The sequence below is a fragment of the Ranitomeya variabilis genome, chromosome 6 (genome assembly GCF_051348905.1).
Source record: "Ranitomeya variabilis isolate aRanVar5 chromosome 6, aRanVar5.hap1, whole genome shotgun sequence".
Classification (NCBI taxonomy): domain Eukaryota; kingdom Metazoa; phylum Chordata; class Amphibia; order Anura; family Dendrobatidae; genus Ranitomeya; species Ranitomeya variabilis.
Window position 1 is genome coordinate 35,928,114 of NC_135237.1, and position 19,193 is coordinate 35,947,306.

The window sequence follows — 19,193 nt, forward strand, 5'->3', positions numbered from 1 at the left end:
TGGAACCTGTCGTCTTTGAGATTATTTTACCTGTATATTTTTACTCACATAGTTTTTCCTATCTACTAACCCAGATTTTTTCATAATCTGGCACCATTTTCCTATAAGAGTCAGAACAACCCTTTACGATATATTGTAAAATGGCATATGGCCATTATAGGAGGGCGCCGCCTTTCTGGGCCTCCTTTGTGAGATAGCAGACTGCCTTCTGGCAGACTCATGGGACTCTACATTTTACAGAATGCATTTCCTATAGCTTCCACAAGGGGGCGATTACAGCCTGCAAATTTATACAGATCCCATTGAAGTCAATAGCGGCAACATGAATTTATATGCGGTGAGCTCCCCCTACTGGCTGCTGCCTGTACAGTCTGCAAACAGATTAAATCCTTGTCCAATTTATTATCCAACCTTCATTCAATCAGATACTTTATACACAGGAAATAAAAAGGATGAAAACGTTTTTTTTTATAGATATCTGTATAAATGATCTGCCTGTGACACCTTTGGGAATGGACTACTGATGCCATGTAGCTTCCTCCGGCGATCCAATTCATAAGTGTGAGCTGAACAGCTAAATGATACCAGACAGACTGATTGCTGGAGGATTAAGGATAGGTTGGAATATATATTTTTTTGGCCACTGCAGAATTTTACTGCAGCAGCATGATGAAGAATTGTCAACGTCTGACACTCAGGAATAAAAGGAGACATTTGTCTAGCGTTTGCAATAAAGAATAGGTGCATCCATGATTTTTTGGGAATTATGATCATTTACTGTTCTCAATGAGTGCTCCATATACAGTGGGGCAAAAAAGTATTTAGTCAGTCAGCAATAGTGCAAGTTCCACCACTTAAAAAGATGAGAGGCGTCTGTAATTTACATCATAGGTAGACCACAACTATGGGAGACAAACTGAGAAAAAAAAATCCAGAAAATCACATTTTCTGTTTTTTTTTATCATTTTATTTGCATATTATGGTGGAAAATAAGTATTTGGTCAGAAAAAAACAATCAAGATTTCTGGCTCTCACAGACCTGTAACTTCTTCTTTAAGAGTCTCCTCTTTCCTCCACTCATTATCTGTAGTAATGGCACCTGTTTAAACTTGTTATCAGTATAAAAAGACACCTGTGCACACCCTCAAACAGTCTGACTCCAAACTCCACTATGGTGAAGACCAAAGAGCTGTCAAAGGACACCAGAAACAAAATTGTAGCCCTGCACCAGGCTGGGAAGACCGAATCTGCAATAGACAACCAGCTTGGAGTGAAGAAATCAACAGTGGGAGCAATAATTAGAAAATGGAAGACATTCAAGACCACTGATAATCTCCCTCGATCTGGGGCTCCACGCAAAATCCCACCCCGTGGGGTCAGAATGATCACAAGAACAGTGAGCAAAAATCCCAGAACCACGCGGGGGGACCTAGTGAATGAAGTGCAGAGAGCTGGGACCAATGTAACAAGGCCTACCATAAGTAACACACTACGCCACCATGGACTCAGATCCTGCAGTGCCAGACATGTCCCACTGCTTAAGCCAGTACATGTCTGGGCCCGTCTGAAGTTTGCTAGAGAGCATTTGGATGATCCAGAGGAGTTTTGGGAGAATGTCCTATGGTCTGATGAAACCAAACTGGAACTGTTTGGTAGAAACACAACTTGTCGTGTTTGGAGGAAAAAGAATACTGAGTTGCATCCATCCAACACCATACCTACTGTAAAGCATGGTGGTGGAAACATCATGCTTTCTGGCTGTTTCTCTGCAAAGGGGCCAGGACGACTGATCCGGGTACATGAAAGAATGAATGGGGCCATGTATCGTGAGATTTTGAGTGCAAACCTCCTTCCATCAGCAAGGGCATTGAAGATGAAACGTGGCTGGGTCTTTCAACATGACAATGATCCAAAGCACACCGCCAGGGCAACGAAGGAGTGTCTTCGTAAGAAGCATTTCAAGGTCCTGGAGTGGCCTAGCCAGTCTCCAGATCTCAACCCTATAGAAAACCTTTGGAGGGAGTTGAAAGTCCGTGTTGCCAAGCGAAAAGCCAAAAACATCACTGCTCTAGAGGAGATCTGCATGGAGGAATGGGCCAACATACCAACAACAGTGTGTGGCAACCTTGTGAAGACTTACAGAAAACGTTTGACCTCTGTCATTGCCAACAAAGGATATATTACAAAGTATTGAGATGAAATTTTGTTTCTGACCAAATACTTATTTTCCACCATAATTTTTTTCTCAGTTTGTCTCCCATAGTTGAGGTCTACCTATGATGTAAATTACAGACGCCTCTCATCTTTTTAAGTGGTGGAACTTGCACTATTGCTGACTGACTAAATACTTTTTTGCCCCACTGTAAGTAATAGGTGCATTAAAGGAAATGTGGCAAGGTGATCCTCTTTAATAAAAAGTGTGAGTTGGTTTCCATTTGCCTGCGTCGTCTGGCAATATTGTTCAGGAGGCTCAGTGACCACACGGTGCCTTCAATACGTGCTTTGAATGGCCACCCGAAAAGGCACCTGCTAAGTCACTTTCAGATGTTGGCATTCATGGCTTTACTTTTGCACAAAATAAATTGTACAGGTGCAAAAAAGTACAGGTGCTAAAAAGGGTAATCCAATGAGGCTCACTTTCATGGGTGGGTGGTGTAATGTCTACAGATATCTGCTGGCAGGTATTACACCCCTGTCCTATTCCAATGAATAGCTGTGTGGGGCCCATGTCATCTAAGGGTATTTTCTGGCTCGAATGCTATTAAAATAAAGTAGGATATTTGCGGCTCATGCACGTCAGCTGGGAAATATCTGTAGACATGACTTCACCAATACGGATAGGAATTATTCTTATAAAAGACAATTAATATTTATCTACAGGAGAGGTAAAACATGCATGATCGGTGGAGGTCAGAACTATGGAGGATCCACCATCCAAAGTGACTTGTGGATGGATAGGTAGTGCACGTTAGTGACCACCACTCTTTTCACTGATGTGCCGTTGCTCCCATAGACAGTGAATAGTGTTGGTCATTCATAGTCATGAGTGAAGTGAGTTATCCGAGCATGCTCGGATGCTAACTGAGTGTCTTCGGCATGCTTGAAAAATATGCTAGAGTCTACGTGGTTATTCGACAGACACAACACACCCATGGGTTGCCTGTTTGTTAGGCAATTCCTGCATGTGTTGCGGCTGTCGAACATGTTATTCGAGCACGCCGGGGTTACTTGGTTTGCACATGAGCATGCTCGCATAACACCTTATCCCAGCACGTGAGCTCATCATTACTAGTCACACATGAATATTGCCACGTCATGCACATGGTGGACAGAGGACCATCGTTCTCGAGATCGGTAAAGGCTCTAGTAGTTGGACGGCCACCAGCGTTCATAAATTTATTGCCCCATCCTGATACATGCCTCTATAGGAAAAACACTTTTAAGGTGTTCAGCTAGATGAATTGGCCCAGAGCTGAGGCCAAGGGAGAGGCAATAAGACTACATTTTACAAAAAATTTTGACAAATTTGACAAATTTTGACATCCAGTTTTAGACCGATATTAAATTCACAAACGCTGTTTCAGGTCATTCAAGAAGGGAAAATTGATTTGTATGGAGGAGGCATAGCTTTTCTGAAAAGAGGGCATGGTCTATAATCTGCCAACAAACCTCAAACATTTTTGGTGCAAAATATTTTTTTAAAAGTGAACCAACCGAGAGGGGGAGTAAAATTAAAAATAAGGGTCTAAAGACGCTACTATTATCACGTAGGATGAACCACATGGATATATTTAGTTTATTCTCAGGATTTCTGGTCTAAGGAAGTCTAAACATTACACAGGACTTGTATATTTGACCCCATAAGTTCGAGGACCTCGTTAAACAAAGCAGGACATACTGCCAAGTAATTGTACAGTCAGTGAGCAAATAATGCTACAGACAAACCCCAGGACTTTCAAGTTTAGAATTTTGACTATTATTTATTTTCAGAAAAAAATGATAAATATCAGATAGATTTTGTTTTATTTTTAATAAATGTGAATTGTCCCTTTAAATATTTGGCATATGCCACATTCAATATAAAGCTTAAACAATTGTCACTGCTATAATATAAGGCTTACTGGATATAGAATGTGCAATGTGCATGACGTCGGAGATAAATATTGTTTATGGTGCATGTACATAAAATTTGGGAGTAGATGAATCAATGATGCAACACTGAAAGAACGGGTCACCTCTCCTGACGAGTCTGAAGTAGAGTTGTGTGTTCCCTATAAAATAACATTTCTAGAGCATCTTATCTCTGATGTTTTTGCTGTGCTGTTATTACTCCTGGAAATCTATGAATAAACTGACAACTGGGTGTTAAAATTCCCCTTGACAATAGGGTGTGTCCTTCCACAGTGTGATGCTGCCCGTGCTGATTGGACAGAATGAGGTTATATAGACACATCCCATGCTGGTAACACCCACTTTGCAATTTCATCAGACATTTGCAGGAAGGATAACAGAGGAACGGCGATATTTAGAATTTTTGGATAATATGTTTTAGAGTTTTTATTTGATGGGTAACGCAAATCTTTACTAATACAAAAATGTCATTAGAGCTGACTAACTTTCTAGAAATGGAATCTAGTATCCATTATAACCGTATCAAATAGACGTTAGCATAGAGACCCTTCCTGATTCATGACGTCAAATCTCCCGAAAATTGAATATGGGTCAATTTTGTTTCCATTAAGGAAATTCAATGCAAATCGAATTTGCCAGTAAGGGGCAAAAAGGCTAATAAGCTCTTACTCACCTCTCCTCAGTCCTCCTCTTACCTAACCTGCCACCACTGTTGCCTGCCTGGTCCTCCAAAAGGTCCCTTTTCCATCTTCTCCTCCCTCAAGTTCTTTTAGCTGGCACTTCAGCTGACTAAACCCCATGAGGTCATTTGGACGCATCGCATGTCAAAGACATTAAAGGAGTATTCTCAAGTTATTAAATTGTCTCAGTTAATTAGACAACATGAAAATAAGAAAGTTTGCAATTGACTTGCTTTTTTCTATTTGCTGTCATTCATTTGTAATGAGATCTTTTATCTTACATTGTGTACAGCTTGTTTACAAGGAGCTTGGCCACCAGACCCTGGTGTCGAAATGTCTGCAGTAGTTACATTCCAGGCTGAGGAGTTAACTTCTAATATCACAGTCAGCTCTCTCTAGTCCATTTATTTCTATACAACTTTTAGCTGCTCACCTTCCTCTCTTTTCATCTCAGCTCCTAATGAGGGTTCTCTTATCAGTCCTGTAGAATCACAATCCCAAGGATCAGGAATTTATTGTGCTTCAGCAGGACTGACCAGAACTGTTACTCAACGGAGGAGCACCTGTCCCCCAAGCAACCAGGAAGTAGGGAGATTGCATAGCTCTGAGCTGCTCAAGAGGCTACTTAGACATGTCCCTTTAATGACTTGCGTTGTGCCCCATGTGGTCACATGCGATACCATGCATGTCATTGATGTTCATCGCTCCCCATGTGACCAAATGCTGCCTTCCTGAAGACCCATAAGAAGGAAAAAAGTATTCAATCTGAGGGCATAGCAAAGAGAAAACAAGTGTGAAGAGTTGTTTTTTTTAACCCTTTCTTGGCCCTCAGAATTCAGAAGAATGGTAGAACACAGGCCACCACTGTTTGCTGGATTTGCCCAAATTAAATAATCAAAAATTAATCAAAAATTTGATTCCTTTAGTGTTACTCAGCTCATCTCTATATAATTGATTGCAAAAAAATGTGTACATGTGAGGGGAGTTCAGCTCATAGAAAAATGTGAAGGGTGCCAAACCGAGCTTATAAACCCCATAACATCTAATGTTTGCTTAACACAATCCTCTTGTAGTCAGATGATAGCGTAGAACAAAAATGCAGGTCCAAAGAGTCTGAAATCATCACCAGATGCCCTGACAAAAAGGAGGCATTAGAACCCTTATCAACATTGTCATTGGCACTGTAGATACACTTTAGTCCTACCTAGGTTCTGCCAGATCTCTCTTCTAATCCCAAACAGAACCAGCATTTGTAGGGGAGGTTGTGTAAACCCAACCCTTTTCCTCCTGGGAAATGTAAAATGTGCTGGGACTATTTAAGAGAAAATCAGGACACTCTTGGAAAAGTTGGCTAACCAGTGTTCCGCAAGGGTGTGGCCTGCGCCTTCTCTGACCAATCAAATACCCACCAGTGGTCCAGATCTCACATTGTTTCAGAGGAAGACTGAAAACTTAGATCCCAACCCAGTGAAGATGGCATACAGGCTCCATCAATGGTGCCAATTTTTTTTGGTCGTTCTGTACAGTGCTCAATGGGGACATGTTTGTTCTTTTTAATATTGAAGTATGTCCGTGAATGGTTGTGTGTTTCAGCAGCTACTATTGGTCGCCTTTGATTTCCTTTCCCATCCCTGGCGGATTTTTGTGATCCTCTGGTCCAGACATGGCACAATCAGGATGAATTTCACCACCAGTACGGCACATGGGATAATTAATGAAACCACAAAAGCTGGAGGGAGATACCATCGGTAGAAAGGTCCATAGATGAATCTGTCCCCACCGTAGACAAGTGTATGCGCAGTGCACAGCACCAAAGTCAGGTAGCCTAATTTTGACTGTAAAAAGTAATAAAACATTTAAAAAATGAGTTAGTCACAAACTTGAGAAAGAAAAACAAAAGAAAAGGAATAAAATTGAAGAAATATAAATCCAGTCCCCATGTATAAGGGTAATGAGTAAAAATGACTTTACTGAAATTAGTGAAGAACTCAAAGATAATGGCAAAGCCAATTTTCTAATCACAAATTCTATAAAGGAACATGGATTGGATTATACAATGTGCTCACCTGTACAAAGCGAAATTCTCGCCAGTTGACAGCATTGCTTACTGATGGCAGCGATGTGATGCCTAATAAAACGTAAAAGAAAAATCCTAGTATGCCCAGCGCCACGTAGGAGTCAGAAAGCCAGGCATAGTAGTTTCTGAATGGGTATGTATCATTGTTTTTTATCTGAAAAGAAACAATAGGAACTAGTATGATTTCTAGAAAAAATTTCCATGTGACAATCATAGTCCTAATCTCAGACACCTTCCACTTACCCTTTTCCCTAAGATATTATCCTTAACTACTACAACTATGAATCAGGAGGAGGTGAGCTGTGACATCACCTATTGTGAATGGTGGATCCTGTGTTACCTACTGTATATAGAGGTGTTATCAGTCATTGTTCAGGGGGAGGAGGTGAGCTGTGACATCACCTATTGTGAATGGTGGATCCTGTGTTATCTACTGTATATAGAGGTGTTATCAGTCATTGTACAGGAGGAGGAGGTGAGCTGTGATATCACCTATTGTGAATAGTGGATCCTGTGTTATCTACTGTATATAGAGGTGTTATCAGTCATTGTACAGGAGGAGGAGGTGAGCTGTGACATCACCTATTGTGAATGGTGGATCCTGTGTTATCTACTGTATATAGAGGTGTTATCAGTCATTGTTCAGGGGGAGGAGGTGAGCTGTAACATCACCTATTGTGAATGGTGGATCCTGTGTTATCTACTGTATATAGAGGTGTTATCAGTCATTGTACAGGAGGAGGAGGTGAGCTGTGATATCACCTATTGTGAATAGTGGATCCTGTGTTATCTACTGTATATAGAGGTGTTATCAGTCATTGTACAGGAGGAGGAGGTGAGCTGTGACATCACCTATTGTGAATGGTGGATCCTGTGTTATCTACTGTATATAGAGGTGTTATCAGTCATTGTACAGGAGGAGGAGGTGAGCTGTGACATCACCTATTGTGAATGGTGGATCCTGTGTTATCTACTGTATATAGAGGTGTTATCAGTCATTGTACAGGAGGAGGAGGTGAGCTGTGATATCACCTATTGTGAATAGTGGATCCTGTGTTATCTACTGTATATAGAGGTGTTATCAGTCATTGTACAGGAGGAGGAGGTGAGCTGTGATATCACCTATTGTGAATGGTGGATCCTGTGTTATCTACTGTATATAGAGGTTTTATCAGTCATTGTACAGGAGGAGGAGGTGAGCTGTGACATCACCTATTGTGAATGGTGGATCCTGTGTTATCTACTGTATATAGAGGTGTTATCAGTCATTGTACAGGAGGAGGAGGTGAGCTGTGACATCACCTATTGTGAATGGTGGATCCTGTGTTATCTACTGTATATAGAGGTGTTATCAGTCATTGTACAGGAGGAGGAGGTGAGCTGTGATATCACCTATTGTGAATAGTGGATCCTGTGTTATCTACTGTATATAGAGGTGTTATCAGTCATTGTACAGGAGGAGGAGGTGAGCTGTGACATCACCTATTGTGAATGGTGGATCCTGTGTTATCTACTGTATATAGAGGTGTTAACAGTCATTGTACAGGAGGAGGAGGTGAGCTGTGATATCACCTATTGTGAATGGTGGATCCTGTGTTATCTACTGTATATAGAGGTGTTATCAGTCATTGTACAGGAGGAGGTGAGCTGTGACATCACCTATTGTGAATGGTGGATCCTGTGTTATCTACTGTATATAGAGGTGTTATCAGTCATTGTACAGGAGGAGGAGGAGGTGAGCTGTGACATCACCTATTGTGAATGGTGGATCCTGTGTTATCTACTGTATATAGAGGTGTTATCAGTCATTGTACAGGAGGAGGAGGTGAGCTGTGACATCACCTATTGTGAATGGTGGATCCTGTGTTATCTACTGTATATAGAGGTGTTATCAGTCATTGTACAGGAGGAGGAGGTGAGCTGTGACATCACCTATTGTGAATGGTGGATCCTGTGTTATCTACTGTATATAGAGGTGTTATCAGTCATTGTACAGGAGGAGGAGGTGAGCTGTGACATCACCTATTGTGAATGGTGGATCCTGTGCTATCTACTGTATATAGAGGTGTTATCAGTCATTGTACAGGAGGAAGAGGTGAGCTGTGACATCCCTTATTGTGAATAGTGGATCCAGAATATTCTATTGTATACTGTATTTCCATTGTAGTTCTGCCTTTGATGATAATGAGACTGCTTTAAAGTCATCTGTATAGAACAGGAAATGTCAAACTATTTTAAGATTTTAGGATACTTTAAAATATAGAGCCTTGACAAATGAAATAATGTCACCAAAATTCATAAAATATAATACAAACTTAATTTAAATTATGTTATTTTCTGATCATATGGTCCCTTTAAAGGGCATTTTGCTGCTGGCCACATATGTTTCTTCAAGTATTCCTAAAGAAAAATATAATAATGGAATGGGGGACAATAAAATGCATCCATACAGTAGAAATTATTGCGATCTTTATCGTGAACTCTACTTTCTTATTAGGGTTCTCCGGTGAAGGCCATAAATGTAACAACGTACAACCTGTAAATATGAGAGTTCTGGTTATACTATAGTAAGGCACTGATTACCTGTTTGACTAGATAATAGTCCGACCACCATCGTACATAGTACCGAATAGGCATAACCAAGGTGTAGATAGCATGTAGAAAAGCATACGCCAAGGCTATAAGTCCCAGCTGTTTTCGGCAGAGCATCCATTGGTCCAGCCAGTTGGGGAAGTGGCTATATTTTGTGCCTCTATAGAGCTGGATGATAGCAGCAATGATTCCCGCTAGGTAAACCAAAGCCAGAAGAATAAGGGACACAATAGGGAACACTCTGTTAGGAATAGTTATGGCAATAAGATAGGAGGTGTCTTCTTTTCTTACGGCCAACGGATGAAGCACTTCAGTCACCAAGCAATAGAGGAAAATCAACACCGTGAATCCGGCACAGATGTAACATGGCAGTCTCCACATTGGAAACAGTTGTAGGGGGTAGTTCTCTATCTCGTTGGCTGCCAGTAGGGATCCTTGGTCCAGGGGTGTAAGTCCAAGAGAATGGGCGATCTCCATCACCTCTTCCTTTGCCTTGTTGTCGTCACCACACATAAAGACCTGTTGCGAGACAAGTCAACGTTGCAAAATTGTGTAATCAAGAGAGTCTACTTTCTAAAATCAGAGATATTTGAGATATGGAGCTCACTTAAAACTTGTCTTTCAATAGACCCAGAGTCATTGGCCATGATGCCAAGTTATGAGTGGACCCTTCTAACTTTGTAGAAAGGCCCTCCTGTTTCAATGTCCTTGCGTAACTCATTGCGTTTGCAAATTGTCACATTAGCATTAGAAACTCCATTAGAAAACCCATTTTCATATATAATATCAGTAAATATTGGATTAATAGAAAATTTTACTTATTCAGGACCTTCATCTCTTGATCAGAGTGGAGTTCGGTTGTAAAGAGCATCTCTTAGGGTATGTGTCCACGTTCAGGTTTGCTTCAGGCTTTGGTCAGGATTTTATGCAGGTAAAATCCTGACCAAAAATGCACCTGAGATCACTGGCAGGTCACCTGCGGTGTTCCTGCGTGTTTTGCTCATTGTAGCAACATGCTGCGTTCTGAAAAAACGCACCGCGTGTGCGTTTTTGCGGGAATTCCGCATGCGTTTTTTAATGCACAGTGGAGACGGGATTTCAATAAATCCCCTCCGCTATGCTGTAACATCTGGACGTTGCGTTTTTGATGCTGCGGCTCAGCGCTGCGTCAAAAACGCAGCGTTTCCTGAACGTGGACACATACCCTTACTCTGGAAGACATGTCCTGTCCTGCATTAGACTAAGTTCACACTAGGCGTTAAAGCTGCATTTTTTTAATACTTTTTTTAATGCAAATTTTCTGCTGCTTTTTACAGTACCAGCAAAGTCTATGAGATTTCAGAAATCTCAAGCACACGCATTGTTTTTTTTTGTCATCAGTATTTTGTGCTTTACATATGGACATAGAGCATGTCACTTCTTTGAGTGCTTTTTCAGCGTTTTTCACTCATTGACTTGAATGGGTGGTGAAAAAAATGCTGAAAAAATGCAGGTATCATGTTTTGCTGCATTTGTCTTGCCAAAACCTGATTCTATAGAATAGGACTTTTTTTTCAACACTAAAATTTATCAATATATCCTCTTTTAAAAGCTATTTACTTTGCGTATGATAAAGCGTATTTTAAGCCTGTCAGTAGGTTTTTGCACCCCAAACTAATGTCATCGCAGTGAAGTACCTGTAATCATTACTTCCATGACTGTTTTATTATAAATCTGTGTCTCTGTTGTTTTGTAATCCATTGGCGAATTCTTTTGTAAATGAGCTCACAACTTCAGGGGCTTGAGCTGCACTTATAGGTCTATGGCCTCTTTCTCCTCCCGGCGCCGTCCTCCTGCCAATGATTGACAGGTCACTCTTCTCTATCACCAGCTCCACTCATTTCGGGGGTGAGGCCACCTCTGTGAATGATGTCTCCTGTGCAAGATGTCGGTCTCGGTGATCTGTTTTCCCACCTGAGATCTCAAGCAGGCGCCATCATTCCCAGTGGTGGCACATGTGCAGATGCATATTTCAGGTCTCGCAACGTAATTAGGACGTTACTACACATATTCCACCTCCGTAATGATGGCACCTGTATGAGATGTTGGCCGGGGGACCATGTCATAGAGATGAGTGACCTGTCAATCACTGGCAGGAGGACGGCTCCGGGAGGAGGAAGAGAGCTGTAATTGCAGGCCAAACTCCTGAAGTTACGAGCTCATTTACATAAGAATTTGCCAAAGGATTACAAGACAATGAAGACACAGGTTTATAATGTAAAGGTGCGGAAGTAATCATCATTAGAGGTTCTTTACTGTGATGACGTTACCTTGGGGTCTAAAAATATGCTGACAGGTTCCCTTTAAAGAATATGGACACATTCTGGGGCAATTTTATTTTAATTAAATGCATGTATTTTGTCCTAAAAATAATTTTCATCTTCAACTTTCATTAAAAATGTTATACTGTTTGGTTTTTATGTGTTTTTTATTTCCCTGTCCATTGCCGGCTGTAGAGCGAGTCAACTGAGAATTCGTCAATGAGCTCATCCTGTCGGAGAACTTGTATTTCTTTAATCTGTCCTTTTCTGAACCTCTCTCAGCTGATTTAAAATATGCCCACAGACGTCAAACAGTCCAAAGTTAAAGGTGCAGGGAAACAAAGCAAAACAGTGCAACATTTTTTAATGACACCCTATTGGGAAAATGATTTTTAGCCCCAAATACATTAAAATAATAAAAAATGAAAAAGTTCCCAAATGGTGTCCAAATCCTTTACACCAAATCCTTTAAACAGAGCCTTCACCTATCACATGTTATTTACAACACTGGTGTCTTCTAGAGATGAGCAATGAGATTTAGATCACCTTGGTCTGGCATTCAGTTTGGTCCTTCATGGCAACCGGACCATGGATGTATTCCCTTTTGCACCGGCATCCTGGTGCTTACTAGGCTTTTGTGATGTTGACGTTGTGTGGGGCCAAGTAAGAGTCAAGAGGTGCCCAAGAGGCCGTGCAGAGGGTTACTCCTGCAGAATTGTACACTGCCTTGATCTATCTGCCATCAAGAACCAAATTTACTTGTTCATCTCTAGTGTATTCTTATGAGGTAGACGGTCCTTTGAGCCTTATTGCCATGAAACCTCAGCACACGCCCCAGTTGAGGTGGTGCTCAATGCTAAGGTATCCCTAACTGTTGGTTTAACTCTAGAAGTAACTTATAATCATGGCAATGCTCAATCTTTGATAGCACCCAGGCAACACCATGTTCTGGCTGGTAAAGCTGCAGTAGAAACAGACAGAAGAAGCTCCAGAAGCTTTAACATAGCCCATGATGTAGAGAGACGTAATGTAGATTTTGCACCAACTACATTCTTGATGTATCTGGCAATTTTCTTCATTCTGACCATGCTCTTATTAAAGAGTAGTGTTGATGGAGCACTGAGATGCTTGAGTGCTCGGTACTCGAATCGGGCACTTCGGACACTCAGACGTACTCGACTCGAGTAACGAGCATAATGGAAGTTAATGGCAAACTCAAGAGTTATGCCGGAGGATATCAAGAACTGCCATCCCGCTCAGGTCATCCCCACTTTCCACACTTATAGAAACATACAGGCCATTAACACCCAGAAACTTATGAAGAACTTGCAGTCTTCATTGGCCCCAATCTCCTCCATCTCTTGTCCTGATTCTGCTCTGAAGCATTACAATGAAACCCTGCAAAGTGCCCTGGAAGAAGCTGCACCTCCTATACATAGAACAACTCGGCACAGACGGCGACAACCGTGGCACACGCTGCAAACACGTTTCCTGCAGCGGTGCTCCAGGTGCGCCGAACGTCTGTGGAGAAAATCTAATCTGCCCGAAGATTTCATCCATTATAAGTTCATGTTAAAAACATACAACTCTGCCCTTCACCTCTCCAAACAAACCTATTTCAACACCCTCATCACCTCGCTGTCCAATAACCCTAAACGTCTCTTTGACACTTTCCGGTCCCTACTCAACCCAAGAGAGCAGGCCCCAACCACAGATCTCCACGCTGACGATCTGGCCAATTACTTCAAAGAAAAAATTGACCACATTCGACAGGAAATCATTTCCCAATCTCTTCATACCAAGCACTGTCCTCCCTCCCCCACTGCATCTAGTTCACTCTCTGACTTTGAACCAGTTACAGAAGAAGAAGTAAGCAGGCTCCTTGCATCTTCTCGCCCGACCACTTGCACCAGCGACCCCATTCCGTCGCATCTCCTCCAGTCCCTTTCCCCGGCTGTCACCTCTCACCTAACAAAAATATTCAACCTTTCCCTCACTTCCGGTATTTTTCCCTCCTCATTTAAGCATGCCATCATACATCCACTACTTAAAAAGCCCTCCCTCGATCAAAATTGTGCCGCTAATTATAGACCTGTCTCTAATCTTCCCTTCATCTCTAAACTCCTGGAACGCCTGGTCCACTCCCGTCTTACCCGCTATCTCTCAGATAATTCTCTTCTCGACCCTCTTCAATCTGGTTTCCGCTCTTTACACTCTACTGAAACTGCCCTCACTAAAGTCTCTAATGACCTACTAACAGCTAAATCTAATGGTCACTATTCCATGCTAATTCTCTTGGATCTCTCCGCAGCATTCGACACTGTGGATCATCAGCTCCTCCTCACTATGCTCCGCTCCATCGGCCTCAAGGACACCGTTCTCTCTTGGTTCTCCTCCTATCTCTCTGGCCGATCCTTCACTGTTTGTTTTGCTGGTTCCTCCTCCTCTCACCTTCCCCTTACTGTTGGGGTTCCTCAAGGATCAGTCCTAAGCCCCCTCCTCTTCTCTTTGTATACTGCCCCTATTGGACAAACAATCAGTAGATTTGGTTTCCAGTACCATCTCTATGCTGACGACACCCAATTATATACCTCTTCTCCTGTTATCACGCCGACCTTTTTAGAAAACACCAGTGATTGTCTTACCGCTGTCTCTAACATCATGTCCTCCCTCTATCTGAAACTGAACCTGTCAAAAACTGAACTCCTCGTGTTCTCTCCCTCTACAAACCTACCTTTGCCCGACATTGCCATCTCTGTGTGCGGTTCCACCATTACTCCAAAGCAACATGCCCGCTGCCTTGGAGTCATCCTTGATTCCGAGCTTTCATTCACCCCCCACATCCGATCACTGGCTCGCTCTTCTTATCTGCATCTCAAAAACATTTCCAGAATTCGCCCTTTTCTTACTTTCGACTCTGCAAAAACTCTTACTGTCTCACTTATTCATTCTCGTCTGGACTATTGTAACTCTCTACTAATTGGCCTACCTTTTACCAGACTCTCCCCGCTCCAATCTGTCCTGAATGCTGCTGCCAGGATCATATTCCTCGCCAACCGTTACACCGATGCCTCTACCTTGTGCCAGTCATTACACTGGCTACCCATCCAATCCAGAATCCAGTACAAAACTACTACCCTCATCCACAAAGCACTCCATGGCTCAGCACCACCCTACATCTCCTCTCTGGTCTCAGTCTACCAACCTACCCGTGCCCTCCGCTCTGCTAATGACCTCAGGTTAGCATCCTCAATAATCAGAACCTCCCACTCCCGTCTCCAAGACTTTACACGTGCGGCGCCGATTCTTTGGAATGCACTACCTAGGTTAATACAATTAATCCCCAATCCCCACAGTTTTAAGCGTGCACTAAAAACTCATTTGTTCAGATTGGCCTACCGCCTCAACGCATTAACCTAATTATCCCTGTGTGGCCTATTAATAAAAAACAACAACATAATCACGTTCCTCCATCATGTTCTCATACACTTTATGCAGTTAATAGCCTCTGTGTCTGTACTGTTACATACTTAGGCAGTTAACTGGTTCATGCAGCTTTACATGAACACCCGAGCCTTACACTATGGCTGGTCCAAATAACTAAAGCAATTGTTACCATCCACCTCTCGTGTCTCCCCTTTTCCTCATAGTTTGTAAGCTTGCGAGCAGGGCCCTCATTCCTCCTGGTATCTGTTTTGAACTGTGATTTCTGTTATGCTGTAATGTCTGTTGTCTGCACAAGTCCCCTCTATAAGTTGTAAAGCGCTGCGGAATATGTTGGCGCTATATAAATAAAATTATTATTATTATTATTATTATTATAGAAAAATTCTCTGTCTCTCACTCTCTGCGCTCTGCTCAGTTAATTTACTTAGGGGAATCCGAGCACTGGAGCCCCACGCGATACTCGGCATTGCTCGCTACTTGATTGAGCACACCAATGCTCGATCTATAATCGAGAAGTGGAGAGCATGTCACCCATCTCTATAAAGAGCTTTGCTGGTGAGACCCCTTTTATCAACTGGATCTCCACAAGGAGGACCAATGCCTTCCAAGAAGACTTCAATAGTGTAAATGGATTATGTGTTTTGGGATGTAATGGAAAAATCAAAGCCAAAATGCATTGGCAAAAGTGCTGAATTTCTTGTAGGTTTGTCCCCAATGGTAAAATTTAAAGCTGCTGCTCCCCTCACCAACATTGTGCCATTTATAACAGGACCTTGGTTTGCTGCCACCTCTGACCCTCCTATAGTTATACCCTTTGTGTCTCTCATTGGTTTCCCGATGGGTATATCTTTAATTCTCACCTGTCTACTTGCATCTAACGTTCCGGACTGCAGCGCCCAGGCAGAGACTGTGTTGAAAGCCTTAACTACTTTGCATCCTGGTAACAAACCGGCCAGGTATTCAGCATTGGATTCCGGGTACTGGTTTATTTTCAGATTGTTGCTGACGTCTACTAAGACTTTACCCTTCAAAACATCGGCAAGACCAGAGAGGAAACCATAGTGTTCTCTGTGGATGGCTATGATAATAATTGAAGATTTTTTTGCTGCTTCTGCGTGGTCAAAAATTTCTGCTCCCTTAGGGATGAGATTGGAAGAATTAGGATTTCTGCTCCCGAAAACAAGAGAATAGCCGCATTGGAGCAACTTGACTCCGAGAGATCTTCCAAAATCTCCTGTTCCGAAAATACAAACGGTTTTGAGTTTTGCTGACTCCATTGTCCGAAGTGGAAAATAGTTTGATGAATCGCAGTTTTCCTGCAAAATATAAACATGAATCATGGGTGAGAATCAGTGACAACAGACATGACGACAATTTTTTTTTTATCTTTTAATTATAGACAGTTTTATTTATTTCTGTTTATTCAGAGATTTATACACATTCATCTTCACAGGGGTCAGTGAAGGACAAGGGGGCCCAATCTGGCTTCAAGAAGTGTTAAAAGAAAACTTTGGGACCAGGTGTGTAATGTTTTTACAGGGAGTTGGACAATCAGGTACAATAAGGAATTGGGGCAACATAGTAAAAAATATCCTTATGTAAATAAAAGTCAGGGGGAGGAGGGAGATGCAGCTTCAGCTTCTTTTTCTGTCCTGTTTTTCCAATGATACAAGACAGGACTTGGAGCAGAAGTTAAGATATATAGTCTCCTAGAAACCATAGAGCCTTCTTCTGGAAAACAGGGAATGACAGAGGAGCTGCATAATTTACCTTAATTGTGAGTGTAATGCTACCATCCTGCATTATTTGCAGTGATTGACCACTTTCTAAAAAGCAATAAAATATTATGCACTGACATAAATTAGCATTATGCCCAAAGCTGCCCATGGATCTGCTGAGGAGAACTTCTGCACATGTGAATAGTTTTTTGGCAAGTAGTCAAGTAGTTACCCACTTAAATGCTACCATCTTGTTTGCCATGGACATGATAGTAGATGTAGTATTTGCACTGCCAATCTATACATTGCAGGGAAATTGAAACACAGCATAGCGGTTTTCCATGGGGGTATTCAAGATTGCTTTATCTGTTATAAACAGGTGAGGGATTTTTTAAATTTGATTAGAAAGTATTCAACCCCTTCAAAAGAGTCATTTTCAAAACATTAGAGGGGTTGTTCAACTTTGGGGCTAAATTTTGCAGTCACTAAACGGGACTTCAGACTTGTGAATCCTCACAGTGCACACTGTCAGGATTCGCCAGTGTCAGCGCCAGGAGCTCAGTATGCGATTTGAATACTTCCGGCCACATTCCGACTAGACATGTCAGGCCTCGTTCAATTCACTTGTATTGAATGAGGTTGTGCACTTCTAGTTGGCATGTGACCACAAGTATGCAAATAGCATCTGGCATCGGCACCAGAGAATCCTGACAGTGTGTTCACTGAGCTCTGTGAGGATTCCCAAGTCTGCAGACATAGAGTGACTGCAGACTTGTACCCCAAGCCTGGATAACCCCTTTAAATATTCTTCAAGCCAGATAAAGAGGAATGCTCTTCTATTTCCAGCAGAGGTTAAGCATGCACACCTGTGCTCCATTCAAGACTGTGCTGTACAGATCTCAATTCTTGGGTTCCAGAGCCCAGATCTCAGCATCACTGGGGGTCCCAGCTATAGGACCTCCAGCAATCAGTCAATTAACCTCATCCTATAGATAGGTAGATAACTTAATGTTTTGTAAAAACTCTTTAAGTTTCTATCAGTACAATACAGTTGTCATGAAATCTTCCATTGACGTCTCTGCCCCAATCTACACAGCAAAGCTAAATAGCGGGCTTCAATAGGCAGGAAATGTCAGTCTATTGTGATTGCTTTGGTGGCCAATGTAGAAACTAAAATATTTCATTTTTTTACTGGATAGTAACATAGCATGCTAAAAAGATTGAAATAATTTTACTTTCCGATGATACTTTCCTTTTAAAACAGAGATGACTTCACATGCCAAGAATTTCAACACTCCAAAATACTTCAAGCAGAACAAGGCAAACGAAATAGTTGCTTCCCCATATCATTACCGTAGGCTTCTGCGAACATAAAGCAGCATCTGCACAGCTAGTAATGTATTCTCTCTGTCGGATTTAGTTTTACATACCAATGATCACTGAGCCAGTATATGATCCCGCACTTACCGCTCCGTCTTGTTCCATCCTTGGAGAAGTCAATGCAAATCTTCCCTACAGCAGCAAGAGTATATTATCCAAGACGCCTGCAGCCTTTAGCCGGGAACATGAAGTGTCCTGTGTATTTTACATAGAGTCACATTTGCCAGATTTAAATCCCTCCCATACCAGGAAAGGTTTGGGCAAGATTACTCGGGGAAAGTCCGAATACTTCAGAAAACACAAGTTTCTTAAAAAAATACACTTTAGGATATTGGTAAATTTACGGTGTAGAGCAACTGACAGACTCATATTCCATAGCTCGGTATGAGTCACTGAATCTGTCTGTAAATGTTCATAATCTTTGTAGATTCCGGCCCTGCAGAAAATTACAGCACATCCCTCATCAATTTACAGTTTAAGGAGGAACTGCCTCTGGATGAAAAAAGTCCAGTTCTTGCTAATAATTTATTCTCGCTGATCTCTTGAGCATTTTGATTTGTTTTTGTTTTAAATCCACGATCCAGTTCCAGAGCTAAGGACCTTTTTATCTAGTGCCTTTTTTTATGCCCTTAACTAAGTGGGCGTGTCCCATAGGACTCTCTAGAGGCGTGTCATTAGGCTGCTCTGCATAATCACCCTGTGAGCCATGCCCCCTTGTAAAGACTGTAAAAATCAGCACTATATAAAGGGGCCCATATCTCTGGATCTGTGTGGTAGATTTAAAAAAAAAACAAAAAAAAACCCAAATACTTAGGGAAGCAGCTGGAAAAAATAAGAACATACACTCCCCACTTTTTACATAGTGAGA

At 41.8% G+C, this 19,193-nt stretch overlaps 1 protein-coding gene across 1 annotated transcript; it reads right to left on the bottom strand.

Moving 5' to 3' along the window:
• Window positions 1-5,253: 5,253 nt before the first annotated feature.
• On the bottom strand, window positions 5,254-18,743 carry LOC143781574 (metalloreductase STEAP4-like). The gene is made up of 5 exons (XM_077268224.1): window positions 18,413-18,743; window positions 16,088-16,543; window positions 9,472-9,999; window positions 6,878-7,042; window positions 5,254-6,646 (listed from the first exon to the last, which is right to left on the bottom strand). The coding sequence occupies exons 1-5, from the start codon at window positions 18,428-18,430 to the stop codon at window positions 6,401-6,403; spliced, it is 1,413 nt and encodes a 470-aa protein (XP_077124339.1). The 5' UTR covers window positions 18,431-18,743; the 3' UTR covers window positions 5,254-6,400.
• Window positions 18,744-19,193: the final 450 nt, after the last annotated feature.

Bases quoted from the DNA above. Each gene is read 5' to 3' on its own strand.
- LOC143781574 (XM_077268224.1), bottom strand. The intron at 7,043-9,471 runs GTAATCAGTGCC...GTTTCTTTTCAG, and splicing joins ACTATTATCTAGTCAAACAG to ATAAAAAACAATGATACATA. The intron at 6,647-6,877 runs GTGAGCACATTG...TACTTTTTACAG, and splicing joins GAGAATTTCGCTTTGTACAG to TCAAAATTAGGCTACCTGAC.